The sequence below is a fragment of the Rhinatrema bivittatum genome, chromosome 4 (assembly GCF_901001135.1).
Source record: "Rhinatrema bivittatum chromosome 4, aRhiBiv1.1, whole genome shotgun sequence".
In the NCBI taxonomy this organism is placed as follows: domain Eukaryota; kingdom Metazoa; phylum Chordata; class Amphibia; order Gymnophiona; family Rhinatrematidae; genus Rhinatrema; species Rhinatrema bivittatum.
This window is the reverse complement of record NC_042618.1, coordinates 323,251,511-323,277,997: the sequence shown is the minus strand read 5'-3', so window position 1 is coordinate 323,277,997 and position 26,487 is coordinate 323,251,511. Positions and strand designations below refer to the sequence as shown.

Here is a 26,487-nt window from a genome sequence, read left to right as displayed (position 1 = left end):
GGAAGTGGATCCCAACTTTAATCAAAAGAAAACGTAAGGCGAGCAAGGCGCAGGGCGAAAAGCGACTCGACATGCTATTAAAATATTGTAAATAAAGTGTAACAAAAGTTAACTTACTTTTTCTTACAGTCCTCTCTGCCCTCCTCCGGAGGCATGCACCGCGGCTCCCATTCCTCCCGGGGGCAGCCGGCGGCTTCCAGCGGCTTCCAGCAGCCCCCGCTGGTGAAGATGGATGAACGCATGCCCGTAGTGCAAGGGCGTTCGTCAGCAAAGGCGCATGAACGGGCGTGCGTGACGTCACGGCGTACGTTCATACGCTTTTGCTGACTTGGGTGCCGCGGGTGGAAAGGGTTACCTGTTTATTCAAAGAAGCGGTAAGGATGGGTTAAAAGGGATAGTGAATCGCGGGTTGGACTTATGCGGCCAAATTGTGAGTAAACAGCGGGTTAGAAACGGGGTAACTGCGGCCGCGCTTTACTGTATCGGCCCGCCAGTGAGAGAACTGGAAAAAAAAGCATGCCACATCCCAGCAATGCTTTCTTAGAGCCCAAATTTAAGGTCAGTAAAATAAAAAAGTATTTACCCCTTATTTCTATATTTTAACCTCTGGTTACACAGGAAGACTCAGATAAGAAGTACTGTTCTCCTCTTGCCATATAGTTTTGTAACTACATTATGGGGCAGATTTCAAAACAATACGTGAGCGCATACTTTTGTTCGTGCACCGGGCACAAACAAGAGTACGCCGGATTTTAATAGATAGGCGTGTAGCTGTGCGTATCTTTTAAAATCCGGGGTCGGCATGCACAAGGCTGCACAAAATCGGCAGCCTGTGCGCGCCGAGCCACGCAGCCTGCCTCCGTTCCCTCCACCCCCACACCTTCCCCTCCCTTACCCACCCCCCCAGCCCTATCTAAACCCCCCTACGTTTGTTTGAAAAGTTACGCCTGCCCAAGGCAGGCGTAACTTCCCTGCCCAAGGCTGCGCAAGGCTGCCCAAGCCCTGCCCAAGGCTGCGCAATTCCCCAGCCCAGAAGCAGTTTTGGAGGCCTCGGCCACATCCCCGAAACGCCCCTGGGCTGGAACCACGCCTGCGGCCCCGCCCCCGGATGACGCACCGCCGTGACACGCCCCCGACACGCCCCCCAGGAAAGCCCCGGGACTTACGCTCATCCCGGGGCTTGTGCGCGCCGCCGAGCCTATTCAACATAGGCTCGGTGTGTGCAGGGGGAGCTTGGGGCAGGTTTTCGGGGGGTACACGCATATCTTATGCACATACCCCTTTGAAAATCTGCCCCATATGTTATGTGTTATTTATAATGTTTATTAACTTATTACATTTGTTTTGTCTGTTACATATTTTTATTTTGTTTGATTTTATTTTTGTTTGTCCTTGATATATTGTATACCATGTTGATATATTTGACTGCTGTAAGCATGTTGAGCAATCTTTATTGAAAAAACTTGTTTTAAATTAATAAATCAAATTCTGCCAGTGGAAGAGAATGGAGAAGATTGAAGAGTGGGCCTTCCCAAAACACGAGACCCAGGTGGCTCCTCCAATCTGCCACTCCTTTAGGAATGGTTTTGATTCTAGAACTGAACCACAAGAAGCAGAGGAAGGGAAAGTTCAGTGTGGGACTAACCTGAAACTGAAATTTCTAATCATTTTCCTTTTTCCCTCTCCCCTTCCCTACCCTTAATCTTTCTTCATCTCTACCTCTCCAGCCCTTTTCTACCCACTTCTTCCTCTTTCATCTCACTTCTTTTTCTCCCTGTTCCCATAGAGTTGCCAGTTTCCCTCTGTGACATCTTGAGATCTTATTTCAGTCCATATTTTATAATTCCCATCCCAGTGCAGTCTGCAGAAGAATAAGGACTGGACTGCATTGGGTTTCAAACAAAAAAAACCCAGGAATTTATTCACATCCCATTAGACATAGAATTAAACTCACAAACCAGTACAGCCCAATCCTGGTTTTCTGTTTGACAAGACAGTGAGTAGAGGGCTAATGGGAGAAGTGGTGCAGACAGGCTTTAAATTCTCTTTTTTCCAGTGCTTTCTATTCTACCTACCACTCCGATAAGAACATAAGACTTGCCATACTGGGTCAGACCAAAGGTCCATCAAGCCCAATATCCTGTTTCTAACAGTGGCCAATCCAGTTCACAAGTACCTGGCAAGATCCCAAGGAATAGATAGATTCCAAGCTTCTTATCCCAAGAATAAGCAGTGGATTTTTGCAACTCTACCTTAATAATAATAATTAATGTACTTTTCCTCCAGGAACTTGTCCAAACCTTTTTTAAATGCAGCTACACTAATAGCTTTTACCACATCCTTTGGCAATGAATTCCAGAGTTTAATTATGTGTTGAGTAAAAAGATATTTTCTCTCATTAGTTTTATATGTATTACCTAGTAACTCCATTGTGTGACCCCTGGTCGTTGTACTTTTTGAAAAAGAAACAACTGATTAACGTTTACTCGTTCCATTCCACTCATTTTATAGATCTCCATCCATCATATCTCATGGCAGCTGTCTCTTCTCCAAGCTGAAGAGACCTAACTTCTTTAGCCTTTCTTCATAGAGGAATATTTCCATCCCCTTTATCATTTTGGTCACCTTTCTCTGTATCTGGTGACCAGAACTGCACATAATACTTAAGATGAAGTCACACCATAGAACAATACAGAGGCATTGATATTTTCTGTTTTATTCTCCATTCCTTTCCTAATAATCCCTAACATTGTATTGTTTTTGGGGTCGCTACTGCACACTGTGTAACCTCACCTTGGTGTGCCTATCCTACACAGGTGGAGCCATAAACTTACTTGTAGTCTCTTTGGAGCAAGGACCCTGGCTGGCTCTTTTGGTGTCCCTTTTCCCCAGGGTATGGATTCTTTGACTTGGGGATTCCTTTCAGGTCCTAGTGCAGGGGTGACTCACTTCCTTCCTGAAATTTCCTGAGAAAGGGTAATTTCTATTCACTGTGTGCTGTGTGCCCAAACAAACACACTAGAGCCACTAGATTAGTGTCCAAAAATAAACTCTTTACTGCAAACACTGATTGGTTAATGGCACAATAAATATGTTTCCAGCACCCAGACCTCCTGGCTGTTTTTTACAAATTCTTTGCCCTCTATGTGTGCAGGAGTCTATTAAGTAGGCAAGGGAATTTTCTACCCTCCTGAATTAGGTGAGATGGTCATCCCAGTGGGCAGGCAACCCTTAGATGAGCAGGAAAACGCCTTCCAAGATGGTCAAAAATCCTGTCTCTACACAGAGAGTAAATCCTCTCTCTCCCCAGGGGCTTAAAGACTCTGGATGGTTGTACTCCAAATTGTAAATAGGTTCTTACAGTTAGTAGTTCTTTCCCATTTAACTCAATGGGGATCTCTGTTGGGAGGGATCCTAGATGGAACTGCAACTTCACAGGTCCGTGCATGGATCTGGAAGAGGGGCAAAAAATACTTCCTCTTAGATCTTCAAAATTAACTTCTTCTGGTTCCCAAAAAGGAACTAATACTGGAGTTGCCCCTTGTAATGGGTCACCACCACTTCTGGGCCAGGTCTTCCCTGTCCCTGGGTGTCCTGAATTCAGGAAAGGCCGAGGTAGCCAGCAAGCTCCTATCATATAAAAGACCAAAAGGCTAATTATTTCCAGGACAACCACTCTGCACCTTGTGAGAAGAATACAGCAGTGTAGCCTTCAACCTGATTCCGAAGGATATCCAGGCAGGAGGGAGCCCAGGCTCCAGGCAGGCCAAAAATATAACTAAGGCAAGAATCTCCAACTTTCCTCTTAAACTGCCAACTTAGACTGCCCTCAGAGCCCTTAGCAGAGCTTTGCTATAAAACCTCTGAGTGGGATGTCCATTCCAGCACCCTCAAGGGGAGAGGCTGCACATGAATGGATCCTCCCTCTAATTATATCTCTACCTGCATGAGTACTATTTCCCAGGGCTTAATGGTAACCTGAAAGGATGCCCGGGTTGCACATATCACATTCTCCCCTCTTCCCTGATCTTAAGTGCACAGTGTGCAGGGCTGCCTTTTTTGGCTGGAGTAGGTCTCACTGATTCTTCCTTCCCACCCAATTCTGAATCCTTTCCTTTCCGGACAGCCCAAGTTCTGAAAGTTAACATCAGAGAAGCAGCAACCTCACCCACTCATACCAGAAACAAGATTGGAAAGGTGCATACCACAGAGTGTACATCATTTCCAAAGGCATTCTTTAGTAAATGCATGTATTTGCGTGTGTGTGTGTGTGGGTCTGTCAGCGAACTGCTGTACAAAGAAAGAGTGTTACAGCGACAAAGAACCTGGGAGGGTTAGCCATCCCAACGTCCGAGACTGCAACAAATGAGTTGAGTCTAGGGATCGTCACCAGGCTAAATGGCACCCCAGGCAGTTGGGGAGGATTATCTCTCTTTAATGTTGTGGCTGGCTAGGGAGGAGGGTCCCCGCCAATGATGCAGCTTGTCAAATGAAGAGAGCCCCAAGATATAAATATTTGTATGGCCCTTTAGGATACAGCCAATCTTCTACAAAAGGGACATATAAACACATTACTTGTAACAATTACAACTTTTCTGCACTCTCACCTTGCAGGGAGAACTTTGCCTCACTCCCCTGTGCCCTGGGGAGGTTGTGAATAAGAGCATTTGAAGAATCAGTTGGAAATTTATAGGGTCTAGATAGGCTTTAAGTCTCCTCATAATCCTTAAAGGGAGGGGCTGTAAATGAATGGTATCTCCCACTCTTTACCAATCTATTCTGCACTAGCTAACAAGGAGTTTTCAAGGGTCTTAATGGTAATGAGCCTAGAAGGTCATTACATCCCCCTCCCATTTAATCAAAATTTGAGTATGGGTGGAAACTCGTCCAGAAATATCACATTAATTATACAAATATTGCATTGCAATACACCGCAAATGCATAACCATTTTTTACAGGAGAAGAGCTAACCATCCATTCCTGTGTGGGCTTGATCAGGTCCCATATAGGTTCTACATCTGATGTAGGCTCTGGCATCCACAACAAGATGCTCCATCCTGAAAAAGAAAAAATAAACACCAACACACCGCAGAATCCCACCAGAATAAGTGCAAAGCGGAATCAGCTGATGAAAATCCCCAGCTCTCTCATGACTGGCTATGGAGAGTTCTCTTATAACCCTGATGAAGGTGGTTGCTCTCACCATCCTGTAAGGGCAGAAACACATCAAATATTGCACATAACAACTCCAGGGTAGAGAATAGATGGCACACACTTTCAAATTCAATACAACACATTTCTGAAGAAGATACTGGCAGTCTCTTCTCTTAGACATGGGGAGAGAAAGAGTAAATATTATGCTGATGGCCCAACTCATCACTGTGACATCATCTTATAACAGAAAAATGTTAGAACACTGGATGGACATCGCTGCAATAAGTCCAACCTATAAAGCAAAAGTCAGCTTTAACCAGACAGTTTGAAAGAAAACCAAGACACTGCCTTTTTAATAACATTTTTTATTTTTCTGTTTTAAAAGGTAGCTTCAAAACTCAAAGTCCTTAGTTCTTCTAATGGGTGAAAAAAAACTACTGCTTCTTAAGATCAGTTCAGGTCACTGGACACATCCCAGAGCCTAGAAAAAAACTAACCATACACATAGATAAAAGTGCACAATACAATCAGTCTGCAGTTCTTCTTTATTTAGTTAAACTGATTGGCTAGGGGAGGAGCGAAGATGGCCGCTTGCTAGCAGCACATTTCAGAAGCTCCCACTGAAGTTTCTACTCTGACTAGATTTCTATCGGATTTGCCCCCTAAACGAAAGGGGAAAATGAGAGTTTATTCCTCTACACCCTCCCTCCCCACGGGACAGCGAACCATTTCCGAATGCGCTTTTGTTCGCCCGAAACAGGAGGGGCTGCTCCCCGTTGATGAGCCTGGTAAGGAAGCCTCCGTCTCATCTGGGGAACTTTCGTTGAGCCCCCCCCCCCACGCTAAGGGTTCCATCAGCGATATCCTCTAACTTGCTGCTGGAAACTGCGTTGGCGATACTGAGAACAAGCTCGGAGGAAGCCATTGAGGGAGCAGAACCAAGCAGTGTACAGCGAGGAGAAACACCTTGGGAAGGAGGCACCATCACTCCGGTATCGGTAGACATTGTGAAACCAGATGATGCTACTGGCGGTAAGACTGTTCTAATTCCTACTACAAATATTTCTTCGCTGGTTTCTTCGTCTAACCATGAACATCGACCTGAGTTGGCTATGCCACCTAAACCTGCTGTGGTTACGTTGGACTCTCTCTGGGAATTGATGGCCCATCAAAATTTGTCCCTGCATGGTTGCATTAATCAGATTTCTACAAAGTTGGATATTCTAACGCATGATCATGATAAAAGATTGAGTAGTCAAATAAAATACAAATGCTTGAAAATCAAGTGAAAGAAATTCAAAAAGTCCAGTCAAACACGATTCAGGATTGTACTATTCTTAATAAAAAAAACCAGAGCTGCTGGAGAATCAGTTAAGACGGCTTAATTTAAGATTACTACATTTCCCCAGGATAGTAGGGGAGCAGCCAAGAGTTACCCTACGTAGATACCTAAACGAGACATTATCTATTGCCTTGGAAGATATACTATCTTTCAATAAGGTTTATTTTTTACCTTTCTCTCGCTCAAGAGGTAATATGAAACAAAATCAATTGGACCTGGGGAATTTGACGGACTTGCTTGAATCATCATCTACAGAGATAATTGAGAAAGCCACACTGTTAATCTCATTTATATATGAACAAGATATGGGTTTGATAATGAATTACTTTCAGTATATGGGAACAAATTTTATGGGCCAATTTGTCCAGATCTTCCTGGATCTGGCAAAGGCCACACAAGAGAGGAGGAAAGGTTTCTTAGTGTTGCGGCAAGAAACTAAAGCCATGGGTGCAATTTACCAGCTCAGATACCCGGGTAAATGTATCATCAAGTTAAAAATAACACTTATTTTTTTCTCATTCCTGAACAACTGAAAGTGTGGCTTAATTCCCAGAGAAGGGTGATGACTATTTCATCACCTATTGAAAGTCCAATTACTTAGCTTAAGTATTAATGGGTAAAACGAATGCAAGCTAATGGCTTTTTTCCTTGAGAAATCTGTTTGTATAATTTTCAGCTACTGGCTTTCTATAGTTTCCTCCCCCTCATAATATCTTTTGGGGTCTAAATATAAAAAGGTTTCTGGTGGATTACTACTGTAATATGTGGTTATGATTTGTTTCTTTTGTTTCTGTACAAAGATGATATGCTTTGTAATTATGTGAAAATACAATAAACATAAAATTAACAAAAAAAACCCAACCTGATTGGCTGGAGCAAAGGATATACAGGTTCAACAGCCGCTCAATCGTGCCAATTGTGTCACCAGCCATTGCCAGTCTGGGCTGGCAGGCAGACACACACAGCAACTAATGGGATCACAGCTCTCTTAAAAAAGAGAGAAAACGGAGTAATAAAACCCCTAAAGTGTGGTATTGGTAATGATGACTCTGCATTTTTACATTACTCATTCCCTCTCTTATGAAACAGTCTATCAGCAGCAGACAAAATGCTTGAAGTCTTGCCTTTAGTATCAGCAGATGTCCCTCCCACCCCGGTTCAATGATTAGCAGGAGCCTTGTAAATAGTGCTGAATGAAGCCAGGTTCATGTTAAGGTAAACCTCAAACCAAGGCTGCACAAAGAGAAGAAAGAATGCTTTCTCTATTTCTTGTGGGAATTCTCACTGCATTGGTGCTTCTTCTATTCCTGTCTTCATGGAAGAGGAAAAACCTGCCTCCAGGACCAGTTCCCTGGCCTCTGATTGGCAATTTGCACCAGCTGGATAAATCAGCACCTTACAAAACCTTTATGGAGGTAGGTACATTATGTTCTGTGACACAGGAGGAGGCTGCCTATTTGCCATCTTATTGGTGTAAATTATGCTCCCCTTTGCATAGTTTTCATCTTTTGGATAGTTCCCTCTGTGGACCAGTATTTGGGGATTATTTATTTAGCAGTCTAACAAGTCATTAAGATCCCCCTTTTCTATTTGGCCTTTTATTTTATCTGACGATGATATTAGTGTAATATTTTTTTCTAAACATTTTATACTTTGCCTCGCCCACCATAAAGAATATCAGTAAAAAAGGGCACTGCTGTGCCAATTCTCATTGAAGCTCTGCGCAGGCATGGCATGAATCACTGACTGTCCCTGTTGCACAAGATTGCCAAGACTGTGCATTTACTGTGGATTTAAGCTCACTTGTACTACTTTTTGTCTGTCTCTGAAGTTATGGGGGGTTTTTGGGGCTCCTCAATCCAGCACTCACAGTCATACCACCCAAAATTAAAGCACCAGCAATGTTTGCTTTTTCACCTCAGATTTACCCTGTTTTACAAATAAACAGCTGCACCAAGAACTGCCTTACACCATGGTTTTATTTCTCTGTTTTAGTCTTTTTTTTTTTTTTAATTAACTTGCATCATGTCCATGCCTCTGACAAGACCTGTGAGCTAGTCCTATCAGTTCTGCACTGATTCCAGGGCACAGGGGAGTGAGGCAAAGTTCTCCCTGCAAGGTGAGAGTGCAGAAAAGTTGTAATTGTTACAAGTAATGTGTATATCCCTTTTGTAGAAGATTGGCTGTATCCTAAAGGGCCATACAAATATTTATATCTTGGGGCCGTCTTCATTTGGTATTTATTCCCCTCAATTTGCTTGTCCCAAGGGATGGGCCCTTTTCTATTGGTGAAAGGCTGACCTTCAAAATCCAAGCGGATAAGTGCAATTTCTTTTCTGTTGTGTGCTACAGAAGCATTAGATGTGAAGGTGCTACAGGGAACAGACAGGACACAGATGTAGGTGTTCCAAATCAAAGTTTACTATGATTTCTAAATAATGTCCAATCTCTTTGAATAAAACTGAGATGAATCTTACCCCTTCCTAACTTGAATAGGTAAGGTCATAGTGGGGCAGGAAATGCTAGATGTGAGGGGATCCTTGAGTTCTGATCCAAGTATATCTGCGAAAACTCCAGCTGGTGTCCTGCTTCCCCAAGGTGGAGAGCCTAGGGATGGTTCTCCAAAGATCTTGTATCTTCTCTCTTGTCTCAAGTAATCTGTACTCTTTAATGATTGACCTTTCTTGGGAAAAGGCCAAGTGTTGTTCCAGAAGCAAGACTGACTGGAACCCAGATACAATCAGGCCGATACAGTAAAAGTTGCGGGACAGCCTGACAGCCATGGGTTCGGACAACGGATGCCGGCAAAATTGAGCATCTGGTTTTCATCCTGCGAGCCGCGGGCCAATTTAAAAAAAAAAATTTTTTTTAATTATTTTTAACTTTTGGGACCTCCGACTTAATATCGCCATGATATTAAGTCGGAGGGTGTACAGAAAAGCAGTTTTTACTGCTTTTCTGTGCATTTTCCTGGTGCTGGCAGAAATTAATGCCTACCTTTGGGTAGGCGCTAATTTCTGAAAGTAAAATGTGCGGCTTGGCTGCACATTTTACTTACTGAATTGCGTGGGAATAACTAATAGGGCCATCAACATGCATTTGCATGTTGCGGGCGCTGTTAGTTTCAGGGGGGGTTGGATGCGCATTTTCGACGCGCTATTACCCCTTACTGAATAAGGGGTAAAGCTAGCAAGTAAAGCTAGCGAGTCAAAAACGCGCGTCCAATCGCGGGTTAACAGTGCGCTCCACCGGAGCACACTGTACTGTATCGGCCTGAATGTGAGGATGGCAAAACTTCCTCATAAATGAAAAATTGGAAAAACCCACCAACAAAGTTTCAAATAACTTCCTCTAAGGTCACTTTAGCCCCTTCACTTGTAAGGAGAGGAGCACACAGATCTTCTTGCCCCTGGCTTCTGGATCCAGGGCTTGTCCATCACAAGAACTGGGTCTCATCATAGGAAAAAATAAAAAAATATCTGAACTTTACTAAAAAGTCTCTTTGCCAGACTTAGAAGCAGATCCTACCAAGCCTGGGGTGAGCTGACAGAGTCTGGTTCCAAAACAAAACTCTTCATTGCCTTCTCATTAATCATAGGTCTAGTTCATACCATGAAAATGTACAGTCTTATATATTTTTTGAATATTGTTTGTGCAAATAAAACAAGAAGCTGTTGGTTAGCAATAGCAGTATTACAAACAGAAACCCCAACATAGTCCATGTTTCGAATTGAGATTCTGGCATTTCGCAGAGAAGCCGACAGAAGAAGATATTTAAGAACCTTATGGTACTCGGCAATAGACTGGTGAGACCATAGATTATTAATGAGCAATGAAGGTCAGAGTGTACACCTCCTGATGCAGAATCTCAGTTTGAAACATGGACCATGTTGGGGTTTCTGTTTGTAATACTGCCATTGCTATTTAACAGCTTATTGAGACAACTTGACAAAGCTAAGTACCTTGTTTTATTTGCATAAAAAATATTCAAAAACTGAAAATTTTCATGGTATGAACTAGACCTATGATTAATGAGAAGGCAATGAAGGCTTTGTCCTATAAGTAAGTAGTGCCCATTATGAAGGTGTTGCGAGAGTGGGGGTATGGTTGCTTGCTCTAGGGGAATGTGAGCTTTTGGGCCACGGCGCAGCTCAGGGAGGAGCCCAAGGCACACACTGTGGGAGGTGAGAGTGTCCAAGCACGGGCTGGAGCTGGAACAAGGCTGGACCAGGATTGAGACGTGGAACACCAAGGAACTGAAACAAGACAGGCTCAGACCTCCACTGGACCTGCATGCACAGGTGAGACCCAGCAACGCAATGCTGGTCTCAAGAGTTGCCCTCCGGCCATTCGGTAGCCCTTCTGGACCCACCGCTTGGGAACGATGAGTGAGTGAGGCCTGACGGAGGCTGAGGGCAGAGACAAGATGAGACATGGAACTGAAGGACTTGGAAGATTCAGACGAGGACTCGAGGAATTTGGAAGACTCAGACGAGGATTCGAGGAACTTGGAAGACTCAGATGAGGATTCAGGATTCAGGCACTGATACAGGGTTTGTACTGCACTGCAGCACGCCCTACACAACTGCCCATGCCTGGTCGTGGACCACGCCGGAAGCGAAGCAGACTCCAGACGAGAAGATGAAGACTTGGAACTGGAAACATGATGAAGATTCAGGAGAGGCCTGCACTGAGGTGGACCCTACACAGTTGACCCTGGCTGGTTGTGGACCACGCTGAAGCGGAACAGGCTCTGGCTTGAGTCTAGGGCATGGATGGAAGCAGTAACAAGGAACTCCGAAGACCAGGAACAGGATTCAAGACTCAGGATTCAAGACTCAGGATTCAGAACTCGGATTCAGGAACAGATCTCGGCATTAAAAGCAAGAGCCTTCTGGAGACTTGCACTGCAGATGTAAAGACAGGCCTTGTGCCACAAAATGCCCTACATAGCTCCCCATGGGCTGGTCTCAGACCACGACGGTGGCATGCCAGGAAAGGTGGACGAACAGGAAACCTGGAAGCAGGATGGAGAGCCGGAGATGGGATCATCAGGACCAGGACTGGAACATCAGGAACATGGAACATCAGGAACATGGAACAGATGACAAAGGGGTTCCGAGGAGGAACAAGCCCAGGAACATCAGGAACATCCAACGAAGAAGACCAGGAAAATCAGGAACATCTAACGAAGAGCCATCTAAACACGAGGAGACCACGGAGGACATTAACCGGAGAGAGACCACAGGTAATTGTGAAGATCCAATGCAAAGGCCCCAAGGAGAACAAGCAGAGCCCTTTTATAAGGCTGGACATCAAGATGATATCATCTGGGGGCCGCAGGACTTTTCCCGCCACTGGCCCTTTAAATATCAAGAAGAGGCGCATGCACGTGCCTATGCAGGGCCCAGGTAGAGTTGAAGGAAGTCGGCGGCGTCCCTGCTGTGAGAAGAGGATCAGCGGCAGCTCCCCTTCTGCATGAGGAAGCAGGGTCGGCGGCGGTTTCCATGTCGCAACAAGGAGAAATTGGGGGCAGCTCCCAGCCACTTAAACAGGCTGGGGCAAGAGCAGCAGGGCCGCGCAGGCAGGAAGAGGCCAGAGTCGGCACACTGCTGGCAAAAGGCAGCGGCGAGTAGTGTCGGGCGACGGCGGCTCCTCAGCCACAAAGAAGGAAGAGGCCTGTGGTGGCATCAGGCCGGGATAGTGGGGCGAGTGAGATTGTTCGCGGTTGGGACCCGCGAGCAGTGGAGCGCAACAGAAAGTCTTTTAAGATACTATTGGTATTTCATCTATAGAGGGATTTTTCGTTGTTTGATTTTCCTATTCCCTCTGCTAGGGATGTGAATCGGGCTTCGGACAATTGAAAATATCGTCGATATTTTCAAAATCGTCAGAAATCAGGGGCTCCCTAAAACGATAGGAAAACCCCAAAATATTGTTCATGGGGGTTCTCTTATCATTTTGGGGGAGGGCAGGAAAAACGGCACACAAAAATAACCCCTAAACCCACCCCGACCCTTTAAAACTAATCCCTTTGCTTCCCCCACCCTTCCGACCCCCCCAAAAACATTTTACAGGTACCTGGTGGTCCAGTGGAGGTCCCGGGAGCGATCTCCCGCTCCCAGGCTGTCAGCTGCCACTAATCAAAATGGCGCCGATGCCCCTTTGCCCTTACCATGTGACAGGGTATCCGTGCCATTGGCCAGCCCCTGTCACATGGAGGGAGCACTGGATCTTCTTCATCTATCTGAGTACTGTCTCAGATTTTCACTCTCGTCTGATCTTCTTCATGTTCAGGGTTCCGGTGCTTCCCTCCTGTGGTCCATCTTCAAGTCTAACTTTGGAATACCTGCATGATGCATCTTCCACGCCGAGTCGGAAGTTTGTCCTCCTTCTGTTGACCTTCTTGATACGTCGATCATGCCGGGTTCCCGAAGCTCAGGTCAGGACGGGGCCACCTGGAGTTTTGGCCGGTTACCTTCATCTGTTTGTCCTGATGTCCTTCTCCTTGGATTCCTTCTCCTTGGATTCCAGTCCTTCTCTTCAGAATAGTCAGAAATCGGGGGCTCCCTAAAACGATAGGAAAACCCCACAATATTGTTCATGGGGGTTCTCTTATCATTTTGGGGGAGGGTGGGAAAAACGGCACACAAAAATAACCCCTAAACCCACCCCGACCCTTTAAAACTAATCCCTTTGCTTCCCCCACCCTTCCGACCCCCCCAAAAACATTTTACAGGTACCTGGTGGTCCAGTGGAGGTCCCGGGAGCAATCTCCCGCTCCCAGGCTGTCAGTTGCCATCTTGATGTAATTGAGTCGATGCCAGCCTTGCTGCTTCGCCTCCAACGTGGTCCGCGACCATCCCGGCTGGGGTGTGTAGGATGCGTGGCGTCGTAGCACTCTTTTCAAGTTTACCTCAAAGTCTGAGTCTTCGTCTACTCCAATGTCTGAGTCTTTGTCTGCCTTGAGCCATCATCTGAATCCTCGTCCTGTATCTTGTCCTCATCTGCCTTGTCCTCTGTTCGACCTGCTGCTTCTCGCCGCTCCCTAGCGGCAGTCCAAAAGGGCTTGGAACGGTCGGAGGACCATTCAGAGACCATCAGTGCAGGTTTGGTCAAGGCTCAGAGTAAGGATGTTTCACCGCAAGGGCACACATTTCATCCCATGCTGGAGAGCTCCCCCTGGTGCTCTCGTCCATCACAGCGCAACATAACCCGCCTCCCCCCCCCCCCCCATAGTCAGGGACTCATCCACCTCAGACAGCCTCATGGGGAGGTGCTGTAGGGATGGTATCTCCCCCATGGTTGCCTAACTATAGGGTAGGGATCAAGAGCCACCTAGTGGAGAACTCTTCCAAAAAAAAAATTGTTGATGTGGATAGGACATGTATACAGATAATTGTATCCAAGTACACTACATATTAAGCATATAACAGAATAAAGATGTTACCAAGACCTGGTCTTACAACAAGGGGGTTCCTCCCAAGCAGAGCCTATGACCTGTGTAGACTTTAGACTCATGTGCAACTTTTTCACACATACAATAGACAACATTAAACTATACAACTCCTTTCAGTTCTTCTCAAGGAAGAACCATCACCAGTAAGGATGGCATAAAAACCATCAACGTTTCTGAAGCTTACTTATATCATATGGCAGCAGGTACCACCAAAATGTCAGAAAATATACCTTGAGAATCATTAATAATTCCTAAATTTCATGCTTCAAAACAGAGGGACATTTGAACTTCAGCATGGGTCAAATATATACCTTTTCTGGGGAGGGATTTTCTTATCCAAAAAAGTGAAGTCTGTAAGTTTAATAATAAACAATTATTACACAATCAAGAATTATTACCCAAACACTAATTAGAAATACTTGTGGAATGCTATCATTTTTAGAACAAGGCAAATAAAACTGAATGTTATGTCATCAGCATACTATTACGTTTGGTGGTCCGCGGGCTAACTCTGTGAACTGCCACCTTCACTTCTAGTCCCAGGCTGGTTACACTGTCCCTCGATACGGAAAATTGCCACTGACCCTCCATGCTGTGGGACACCACTCTCAGACACGGTGAGAAGCCATTGGTCCCTCATGTAGCAGGACGCAGCCGACTCCAACATGTCATGCCTCTTCCTATGTGTGCGCATCATTCTGCAGCTTTAAAGGAACCGCGGTGGAAAAGCCCCCTTGGCCCCTAGAGATGACATCACCAGTGCTGTCCTATAAAAGAGTAGCTTCCCATCAGCAACTCACCTCATCAACAGGTCCAGCTAATTCTTATCAGAGCGTGTTGCTTCCCAGTGTTCCTGACTTTGTTCCAGCCTTGTTTTCAGTTCCATTCCAGCTTGCCTTAGTTTTCGTCCTGCTGTCTTCAGGTTGGCTTCTGTCTTCATTCCAGCCTATACCTTGCTGCCCACTTGTTCTTGTCCTAGCATCATTGCCCTGCCTATCCATCCCTCTTCACCTCCCTCAGATTGATACCTAATTTTGTCTCAGCTCGGACCCCGGATACACTTTACCACTGCTTGCCCCTGACCACTGCCTGGACCTCAGATATACCTGACTGCTGCCTGCCTTCGACCCTAACTAATAAGGACCTTCTCTTCTGCCATCAACAGAGACCCCCACCTAAGTACTGCTGGCCCCGGCACCCAAAGGCTCAACCCAAGGGAAATGTGGGCTGGTATAGGTGAAGATCTTGACGGGTCTCTGCTTCGCCTGTCTGCCTGCTTGATGGTGGGAACCTGCAGGATTCCTCCCTGGAGGTAGAGCCAATCCTGCCTCGGCCTATGGGTCCACAGACACAACACATATATGTAATTGTTAAGCCCAAAGACTGTAAAATCACCCATAATGACTGCAATAAATACTGAATAAAACAGATGAGAGGGCAGAACCCTGAGGCACATCACATTCTGTTTTGCCATCTAAACCCACTCAATGCTTTCTATTGGAGAAAAGATTCAAACCATCTTAAAATGGTCCCACCCATCCCTATACTATATAGGTGATCAAGTATAAAGTTATGATTTAGGACATCAAAGGCAGCAGTAAAGTCCAATTGTCTAGCACACCTGTCTCTCCATGATCTAGTTTACAATAAAGAAAATCTAAAAGGGACAATAAAAGAGTCTCTGTACTATGTTTTTTTTTCTAAAACCAAATTTCCACTTGTAACAATTTTTCTTTGGTGCTACCTGATGTTGTGCAGCAAAAGTAAGCCACACACAGAGAGTACTGTATATATGTGTATTTTCTCATAAAAACAATGGTTATAACAAATGCAATATATGCAAATGTAACATTCTGATAAGCGTAATTCTGGTTATATAGGGCCACTTATGAGAATGGCCCAAAAGAGAAAGAGAGAGAAACAAGGCAGAGAGAAAGAATTTACAAGAATATGTCTTTGGTGATTGCTTTGCAAGCGATCAGGTGGGCTTCAGTCTCCTGTCCAGTCACTTTTCAGTCAGGTATGGCAATTCTGGTGATTCCTGCTGAGAGTAGGGTGTAGACTCTCTCTCCTGGGTCTGAGGACACAGAGCTAGGGTTCAGATCAGTTCCGGGTCTCGTTCATCTGTATCACTTGCATGTCATAGCTTACTTTCTTTATACTCTAAAACAGATCTGACTTACATATGTGCTGTCCTATTTTCTTTGTTCTTTACAGCTCAATTCTACCACCCCCAACATGGAGGTGGGTAGAATTGAGCATCATTGTCTCTCCAAGGAAGGCACGTCTTTATCTTTAAACTGCAGTTTCTTCAGGCTTATCTAAGCAAAGCAGATGTTTGTGCATAGTAAAATCAGTTTAGATAAACTATCTCTCTCTCTGTAAGATATAATACCTCTTTACAGTGAGCAAACAGCTTCTTTTATTCAAATGTAACACTTTTTTCTGAGGGGCTTCTCCTCAGAGGGCAACAAAAGAATTTATTGACTCTTGAGGTTTTATTTCGTTGCCTCAGTCCCTAGGAGTGAGTTCTTTCTGTGGGGGTAGCTATTTCTATGGCCCAGTTGGTGGAGTGACTCTTTGATGTGCCCTTGGTGATGTGTAGTCAAGATAGCTGAACACATATGGGTGTTCAAATAATACATTTTAAAGATTTTGAGCAACTTGTAACCAATTTCCAAGTGTGGTAACTGTCTGTTCAATTCATCCTTTTACTCTCTCTGTGTAAGTGCTTATTCCTTGGCTCCGGGGTGAGTCCTAACTTCCTTGATCTGGGGAGTGATGTGGTTTCCCTGGTCTTGACAAGCCCTGATGGCCACAGGTTCTCTGGGGGATTCCCACAATCCTACCTCAGTCCCGCAGACTTCACAGGAAGCCCCAAAATGCACCTGAATCCTGCCTAAAGATACTGGGAGGGGATTTTCAAAATATTCCTTAGATTTGTAGTTGGAGATTTCTCTTTCTTTATTCTTGCAGAGTGCTGTCAGTAATTAGTAACCTGGCCTCTTGACTCAGGCTAGCCTTCCTCAAAACCCAGACTCTTGCCTAGACCACAGTATTTCAGATTAAGTCTGACTCCAGGAGCTGCTTTACTTTTCTCTGTGTAGCTCCTAACCTGGCAGGATGTGCACAGGTTTGATTCCCCAAAAGAATCTGGGAAAAGCTGTAGGCCTTCCCTGTAGGGAGGGACCCTTCACTCTAGGGCTTCTCTTCCATAGAACTCTCTCCTTGACTCTTCCTGCAAAAACTCCCCTTGACCCTCTTATAGCCAGGTCCATTTCTTCAGCTACCTCATAGGGGAGGAGCTGGCTGCTAACTCCTAGTACTCATCTATGGGGAACTAGGGACATCTAGTGGCCAATCATAAGGGTGCCACGGAAGCTATATTATTTCTTCACAGTAACTTTCGTTTAGGCTACATATTTGGCAAAGCAATGCCTTATGTTCTCTTGGCAGTATTCCATTTAACATGGAGTTACCTAACCCTTTGCGCACACTCAAATATATTCCCTGTAATCTAATGCACAGTTCATTAAGTTTATTATTTTCTTGCAGGAAATAATCAAGCTGTATCTGCATACATTTCTCTAGTAATTTTTCCAAAAGAGGGTACAGAAGAAATAAGATGCAAATTTGATATCTGAGTAGGAAGAATTTTCTGTTTTTTCAACATAGGCCTTACCATAGAGATAGCTGGCTGACTGGTGGATGTAATCATCACCTAGTAACTTGCCTGCTTGGTGAGAAGGTGGCAGACCTCAAGTGTCACCTAGATAGGATTTTAGAAAGTGCTGAAGAAGAGCCAGCTCTTGTGGAACATGTGGGGAACAATGACATAGGAAAGTGTAGGAAGGACATTCTGTAAGCCAAATTTAGATTTTTAGGTAGAAAGCTGAAATCCAGAACCTCCAGGGTAGCATTCTGTGAAATGCTCCCTGTTCCATGTGCACAGGTCCCCAGAGGTAGGCAGAGCTCTGGAGTCTCAATGCATCGATGAGACAACAGTGCAGGGAAAACGGTTTCAGTTTTGTAAGGAACTGGCCCACCTTTTGGGGAAGGGAGACTCTTTTCCAAAAGGAAGGGCTCCATCTTAATCTGGGTGGAACCAGGCTGCTGGTGCCAACTTTTAAAAGAAGATAGAGCAGTTTTTAAACTAGACAAAGGGGAAAGGCCAATAATTACTCAGCAGCCCATGGTTCGGAGAGAGATATCTTCGAAATATACTAATGAAACCGGATAGTTAGGACATCCCAACAGAGAGGTTCCAATAAAAGCAAAAGTAGTCCATGTGCCTATAAGTAAAGAACAACCTGAGTTAAGATTCAAAATTATCTGTTAGCTGATAAGCTGGTTATTAATACCAACAAAAAACATACTTTGAAATGTCTATATGCCAATGCTAGAAGTCTAAGAAGTAAGATGGGAGAGTGTATAGCACCAAATGAAGAGGTAGACATAATTCACATGTCAGAAACCTGGTGGAAAGAGGATAACCAATGGGATAATACTAAATGAAGGTACTATTTATACTACAATCATATGGTGGATCAACTTGGGGGCGGGTTGGCATTTTATGTTCAGGAAGGCATAGAGTCCAATAGGATAAAGATCCTGCAAGAGACTAAATGCACAGTAGAATCTATATGGGTAGAAATCCCATGTGTGCTGGGGAAGAATATAGTGATAGGAGTATATTGCTATTTACCTGGACAAAATGATAATATGGACAATGAAATGATAAGAGAAACAAGGGATGCTAACCATTATGGCAATGCAGTAGTAATAAGAGAATTTCAATTATCTCAGTATTGACTGCGTAAATGTAACATCAAGACATGATAGAGAGGAAAAATTCTTTGATAGAATAAATGACTGCTTCATGGAGTAATTGGTTCAGGAACTGATGAAAGAGGGAGCCATTTTAGTTCTAAATCTTAGTGGAATGCAGGAGTTGGTGAGAGAGATAATGGTGGTGGGACCACATGGCAATAGTGATCATAAAATGATCCAATTTGACTTAATGACTGGAAGGAAGACAATAAGTAAATCTATAACTCTAGCACTAAACTTTCAAAGGGGAGACTTGATAAAATAAGAAAGATAGAAAAAAAACTGAAAGGTGCACTATAAAGGTTAAGATTGTACAATAGACATGGACATTGTTTAAAAATATCATGTTCGAAGTGCAGACCAGATGTATTCCATGCAATTAGAAAGGTGGAAGGAAGGCCATATGCCTCTTGGCTTGGTTAAAAGGTGAAGTGAGAGGCTATTTTAGCCAAAAAAATGTCCTTCAAAAATTAGAAGATGGATCCAGCTGAAGAAAATAGGAAAAAGCATAAACATTGGCAAGTTAAATGTAAAACACTGATAAGACAGGCTAAGAGATATTTTGAAAAGAAGTTGGCCATAGAGGCAAAAAGTCATAATAAAAATATTTTAAAATATATCCAAAGCAGGAAACCTGCAAGGGAGTCAGTTGTACTGTTATGTGATTGAGTGGTAAAAGGAGCACTTAGGGAAAATAAGGCCATCGTGAAAAGACTAAATGAATTCTATGCTTCGGTATTTACAAATGAAGATGATAGCTATTCTGGAGATGGTTTTCAAGGGTGATAATTCAGATGAACTGAACCAAATCACAGTGAACCTGGAAAATGTAGTAGGCCAGATTGATAAATTGAAGGGCAGCAAATCACCCATAGCAGATGGTATACACCCTAGGGTTCGGAAAGAACTCAAAAATGAAATTTCAGATCTATTACTCTTATGGTTATTGATGTTTGGGTGGACCCTTGGACACTGTGGCAGCTGACCATGCCCATGGGGGGCAGTCCCGTGAGGGACCAAAGTGTCAAGCTAGTCTCTGGACACACAAACACAGATTTGAATCTTTTATTAAACAGTTTTGGAAGCCACCAGAGGTGGCAGTAGTGAGAAGTGGATGTTGAGCCCGGCTGGGCAGGTCTCCCACAGAACGCTGGAACAGCGAGTCCTCTGCTAGGCAGTGCTGAAGTGGAAAGAGACTGAGAGTTATGAGTACACAATAAGAAGCATTCAGAGTCCCAGGTAGAATTAGGTGAAGCTCCGAGACAGGGAGAGCAGGCCCTCAAGGAGCAAGTACCTGATCCCTTAGAGCAGGGAGACTCAGTTGTAATGTACTCATGTAGCAGTAACAGAGATTCTACTAGACGAGAGGTCTGGCACCGGAACAGAGGGCAGGCCATCGAGGAGCAAGTACCTGGTTCCAGTGAAGCAGTACTGTGGAATAGATGGTAATTGTACTCACAGATGGAAACTGTTAGTGAAGTCTTCCAAGCAGAAAGTTTTGAAGATGCAGGCAGCGACTCAGGGAACATGGGCCCTCGAGGAGCGAGTACCAGTTTCCTGATAGCACCTGAAAGAAGCAGAAGAGGCCCCCTAGGAGCAGGTACCCCATTAGCAACCCCGAAGGGTGTAAGAGTTCCAGATAGCGCTGGAGTGGCAGAGCAGCTTCGTACGGAGAGCGAATCCCATCCATAGAGTTACCATTGCTAACTCGATGAGCTAGCAAATACTGTAGGCTTAAATATCCGGGCAGCGTGATGTCATATCAGGGGGATGCCCCTGAGGTTTGCGCCAACGTGGAAATAAAGATGAGGGCGGTGTGCGCGCGCGTGCCCTAGAGGTACCTTGGAGGAGCATGGCGGGAGGCAGCACCAAAGCCAGTCCGGGGACGCCGGAGAGGACGGCAAACAGACGCCTCGGCAGCCAGTAGTCCGAGGTGAGCGGGAGGAGCCGCAAGTAGTGAGAGGTAACTTATTAGGGATGTGAATCGTTTTTCAACGATTAAAATTATCGTCCGATAATGTTTATATCGTCTTAAATCGTTATAGAACACGATACAATAGAAATTCTAACGATTTATCGTTAAAAATCGTTAAATCGTGTTAGTGCGCACTAACTCGAGTTAGTGCGCACTAACTCCCCGTTAGTGCGCACTAACTCGATTTAGTGCGCACTAACTGAAAATGATACAAATAAACACTTTCCAGGTCACTGAAGGTCAGTTAGGAATGAATATGTGTTCCTATTGGCTGGCTGCCCTCTTATCTATTGATATTACCAAGGTTACCACTGAGGTGATGGTTGGGGGGATGGGAAATGGAACTGGAAACTAACGAACACCAACAGAAAATGAAACAAAGTGTTCACACTTCCCAGGTCAGTAAAGGTCACTTAGGAATGAATATGTATGTATGTATTCCTATTGGCTGGCTGTGCTCTTATCTATTGATGTTACCAATATGGTTGGGGGGATGTGAAATGGAAACAGTTGGAAGCTTGACAAAAAAAGTAATGTAATGATCAGCACTCACGTGACTAGAACTTGTTTGTTTATTATTTTTGTTAGCAGGCACCTGAAATGCTAGTGCATGTTGAATTTGCCAATCACTGTGCATTTTAGAAAGGTGGTCCTGGCTGGAACTGTACACAGTTCAAATATATGTAATTGATTGTTGGTAAGTGTATTTTTTAAGTAGCCACACTGGCACCAGTATGTTTACTTTTCCTCCTACTTAACTCACTAGCTCAGCTTTGTAAGAAGGGCTTCTCTGCTTGTGTGTTGTTTTTGTTTGGTGTGAGGAGAGCAGAAACATCAGATCTTTATTCAATCTACTACAGTCATCTCTTACAGTGCCCTATCCCTATTAATACCAGGAGTGTTGTGATCTTCCTGCACACAGTGCCCTAACCCTGATACCAGTCTGAGACAGCTCCCTCCCTGCTGGCTTCACAGACAGGGGGGAGCTGCCTGACCCTCACTCCTGACTTCCCCCATGTCCCAGCTAGTGAATGGTGTGTGGGTGAGGGGGGGGGGGGGAGGATGGTGAAGTCTGAGACAGCTCCCTCCCTGCATTACTAGTGAGAGGCTGGCTTCACAGACAGGGGGGAGCTGCCTGACCCTCACTCCTGACTTCCCCCATGTCCCAGCTAGTGAATGGTGTGTGGGTGAGGGGGGGGGGGGAGGATGGTGAAGTCTGAGACAGCTCCCTCCCTGCATTACTAGTGAGAGGCTGGCTTCACAGACAGGGGGGAGCTGCCTGACCCTCACTCCTGACTTCCCCCATGTCCCAGCTAGTGAATGGTGTGTGGGTGAGGGGGGGGGGGGAGGATGGTGAAGTCTGAGACAGCTCCCTCCCTGCATTACTAGTGAGAGGCTGGCTTCGCAGACAGGGGGGAGCTGCCTGACCCTCACTCCTGACTTCCCCCATGTCCCAGCTAGTGAATGGTGTGTGGGTGAGGGGGGGGGGGAGAGGATGGTGAAGTCTGAGACAGCTCCCTCCCTGCATTACTAGTGAGAGGCTGGCTTCACAGACAGGGGGGAGCTGCCTGACCCTCACTCCTGACTTCCCCCATGTCCCAGCTAGTGAATGGTGTGTGGGTGAGGGGGGGGGGGGGAGGATGGTGAAGTCTGAGACAGCTCCCTCCCTGCATTACTAGTGAGAGGCTGGCTTCACAGACAGGGGGGAGCTGCCTGTCCCTCACTCCTGACTTCCCCCATGTCCCAGCTAGTGAATGGTGTGTGGGTGAGGGGGGGGGGGGTGGATGGTGAAGTCTGAGACAGCTCCCTTCCTGCATTACTAGTGAGAGGCTGGCTTCACAGACAGGGGGGAGCTGCCTGACCCTCACTCCTGACTTCCCCCATGTCCCAGCTAGTGAATGGTGTGTGGTTGAGGGGGGGGGGGGGGGGGGAGGATGGTGAAGTCTGAGACAGCTCCCTCCCTGCATTACTAGTGAGAGGCTGGCTTCGCAGACAGGGGGGAGCTGCCTGACCCTCACTCCTGACTTCCCCCATGTCCCAGCTAGTGAATGGTGTGTGGGTGAGGGGGGGGGGGGGGAGGATGGTGAAGTCTGAGACAGCTCCCTCCCTGCATTACTAGTGAGAGGCTGGCTTCACAGACAGGGGGGAGCTGCCTGACCCTCACTCCTGACTTCCCCCATGTCCCAGCTAGTGAATGGTGTGTGGGTGAGGGGGGGGGGGGAGGATGGTGAAGTCTGAGACAGCTCCCTCCCTGCATTACTAGTGAGAGGCTGGCTTCACAGACAGGGGGGAGCTGCCTGTCCCTCACTCCTGACTTCCCCCATGTCCCAGCTAGTGAATGGTGTGTGGGTGAGGGGGGGGGGGGTGGATGGTGAAGTCTGAGACAGCTCCCTCCCTGCATTACTAGTGAGAGGCTGGCTTCACAGACAGGGGGGAGCTGCCTGACCCTCACTCCTGACTTCCCCCATGTCCCAGCTAGTGAATGGTGTGTGGGTGAGGGGGGGGGGAGGATGGTGAAGTCTGAGACAGCTCCCTCCCTGCATTACTAGTGAGAGGCTGGCTTCACAGACAGGGGGGAGCTGCCTGACCCTCACTCCTGACTTCCCCCATGTCCCAGCTAGTGAATGGTGTGTGGGTAAGGGGGGGGGGGAGGATGGTGAAGTCTGAGACAGCTCCCTCCCTGCATTACTAGTGAGAGGCTGGCTTCACAGACAGGGGGGAGCTGCCTGACCCTCACTCCTCCGGGGTATTGTGATCTTCCTGCACACAGTGCCCTATCCCTGATACCAGGGGTGTTGTGATCTTCCTGCATGCAGTGCCCTATCCCTATTAATACCAGGAGTGTTGTGATCTTCCTGCATGCAGTGCCCTATCCCTATTAATACCAGGAGTGTTGTGATCTTCCTGCATGCAGTGCCCTATCCCTGATATCGGGATGTGTGCAAGAAGATCACAACACCCCCGGTATCAGGAATAGGGCACTGTGTGCAGGAAGATCACAACACCCCCAGTATCAGGAATAGGGCACTGTGTGCAGGAAGATCACAACACCCCTGGTATTAGGGATAGGGCACTGTGTGCAGGAAGATCACAACACTCCTGGTATTAATAGGGATAGGGCACTGTGTGCAGGAAGATCACAATACCCCTGGTATCAGGGTTAGGGCACAAGTTCTAGTCACATTGACTGATCACATTACTTGTTTTGTCAAGCTACCAACTGTTTCCATTTCCCATCCCCCATATACTGTCAGTAGGAAACTTGGTAACATGAATAAATAAGAGGGCAGCCAATAGGAATACATATTCATTCCTAAACTGACCTTAACTGACCTGAAAAGTGTCAAATTGTATCATTTTCAGTTAGTGCGCACTAACTCCCAGTTAGTGCGCACTAACTCGAGTTAGTGCGCACTAATCGGAAAAAACGATTTTTAACGATTTTTTAACTAAAAAATCGTGCCTAAGACGATTTTCTTGCCCTGCCACACGATTTCTATCGTTAAGACGATATGGAAAATGATTCACATCCCTATAACTTATCATTAAAATTGTCCACTGTACCTGAAGACTGGAAGGTAGCCAATGTATCCCCGAAATTTAGACCAGTGAGCCTAATTTCAGTGCCGGGAAAACTCATGGAAACTATTCTAAAGAACAAAATCACAGAACATATAGATAGACATGGTCTAATGGGAACCATCCAGTATGGATTTACCCAAAGACATTTTATCTCACAAATCTGCTACATTTTTTTGAAGGGGTAATTTCAATTATTTATTTATTTTTTAAAAGCTTTCATAAACCGCTTATACAAAAAATAGAGATGTAGGCGGTTTACAAGATAAAACATTCATAGTGTAACAAATAAAAACATTAACAACAAAGCAATAAGACAGACAGCAAAATAGGATTTAGGTGGTTTACAGGTAAAAATACATAATAAACAAGATAAGAAACTTCAAATTAATAAAACAAATGGTAGTATGTATAAAAAATTAGGGAGTTATTCTGGGTTGTGCGTGTCGAAGGCAATAAAACACAAATAGGTTTTTAGTTTCTTCTTGACTTTAGGGTTAGTTATGAGTCTGAGTGTAGTTGGAATAGAGTTCCAGAGTAAGGGAACTGCCACTGAGAAGGCACTTTTTCTGGTAATTTCTAGCCTAGCAACTTTTACCATTGGGACCTGGAGAAGATTTTTAGCAATTGATCTTAGGTGATGTTGAAGTTGATATAAGCAAAGCCAGACAGTGGATGGGTTGTGAATTAGATTGAAGATTAGCATCAGGATTTTGTAGTGAATGCATTGTTTAATTGGTAGCCAATGAAGGCTAAGGTGAGTAGGAGTAATGTGTTCCTTAAGTTTAGTGTTTGTTAGGAGGCGAGTTGTGGTGTTTTATATGAGTTGGAGTGGACAAATTGTTGAGTCAGGAAGGCCAATGTACAGAGAACTGCAGTAGTCTAAACCTGAGAGAATAAGGACTTGCAGGACAGTTCTGAAGTCGACAGGGAAGAGAAAAGGTTTTAATCTTTTAAGAAGATTCAGTTTGTAGAATGAAGTTTTTACTAGATTAGATATATTCTCAATCATGGATAATTTGGAGTCAACAATAATACCTAAATTACATGTGTGAGTAACAATAGGAATTGGATGATTGTCAAATATAAGTTGTGGAGGAGGACAAGGTGAGCTGGGTATGGTTCACAGATGTATTATTTCAGATTTTGCAGCATTTAATTTCAGTCTGTTATGAGATAACCAAGTTTTTATAGTTTCTAGGTAGAGAGTAATTATGGAAAAATGTGTGGGGCCAGGAGGATGTGTAGGGAATGAGGAGTTGTATGTCATTGGCATAGATCTTAAAGTCTGTGCCTAGACCAGTTAAGATGTGACATAAGGGAAGTAGATAAATGTTGAATAATATTGCTAATAAAGTGGAGCCTTATGGGACTCCAGTTGTAGTGGTGTACCAATCAGAATGACTGGTATGTAAGTTAATTTGCTGGGGGCGATTGGATATGAATGAATTAAACTATTGAAGAACTGTGTCTTTAAGATCTATAAATTGTAAACTGCCTAGAAGTCTTTCATGGTTTAGAGTGTCAAAGGCAGCAGTAAGGTCAAGAAGAATGATGATGTAATCTATATTGGCTTCAAAGCAGAGTCTATGTACTGTGCCCTTTACAGAAGCAGAGTTGATTTGGGTATAAAATATTGTTATTGGTAATGTGGTAATAAACATGTGGATAAAGATGAACAGGTAGATATGGTGTACTTGGATTTTCATAAGGCATTTAACAAAGTCCCCTTTGAAAGACTTCTAAGAAAATTAAAATGTCATGAGATAGGAGACAAATGTCCTTTTATGGGTTGCAAACTGGTTAAAAGAAAGGAAATAGAGAGTTGGATTAAATGGTCAGTATTCTCAGTGGAGAGAGGTAAACAATGGAATGCCTCAGGGATCTGTACTAGGTCCAGTGCTTTTTAATATATTTATAAATGATCTAGAAAGGGGCACGACAAGTGAGATGCTTACATTTGCGGATGACACAAAATTATGCAGAGCAGTTAAATCTCAAGTGGATTGTTATAAATTGCAGGAAGATCTTGTGAGACTGGAAAACTGGGTGTCCAAATAGATGAAATTTTATATGGATGAGTGCAAGGTGATACATTTAGGGAAAAATAACACATGCACTAGTTACATCATGTAACTAGGAAAAAGA

At 44.8% G+C, this 26,487-nt stretch overlaps 1 protein-coding gene across 1 annotated transcript in view; it reads left to right on the top strand.

The window, feature by feature from the left end:
* The first annotated feature begins 7,699 nt into the window (after positions 1-7,699).
* LOC115090798 (cytochrome P450 2G1-like) overlaps positions 7,700-26,487 on the top strand; it is a 147,801-nt gene continuing 129,013 nt past the window's right edge. The window contains exon 1 of the mRNA XM_029600311.1: positions 7,700-7,911. Within this exon, the coding sequence (XP_029456171.1) occupies positions 7,750-7,911 (162 nt within the window). The 5' untranslated portion in view covers positions 7,700-7,749. The remainder of the gene's footprint in view (positions 7,912-26,487) is intronic.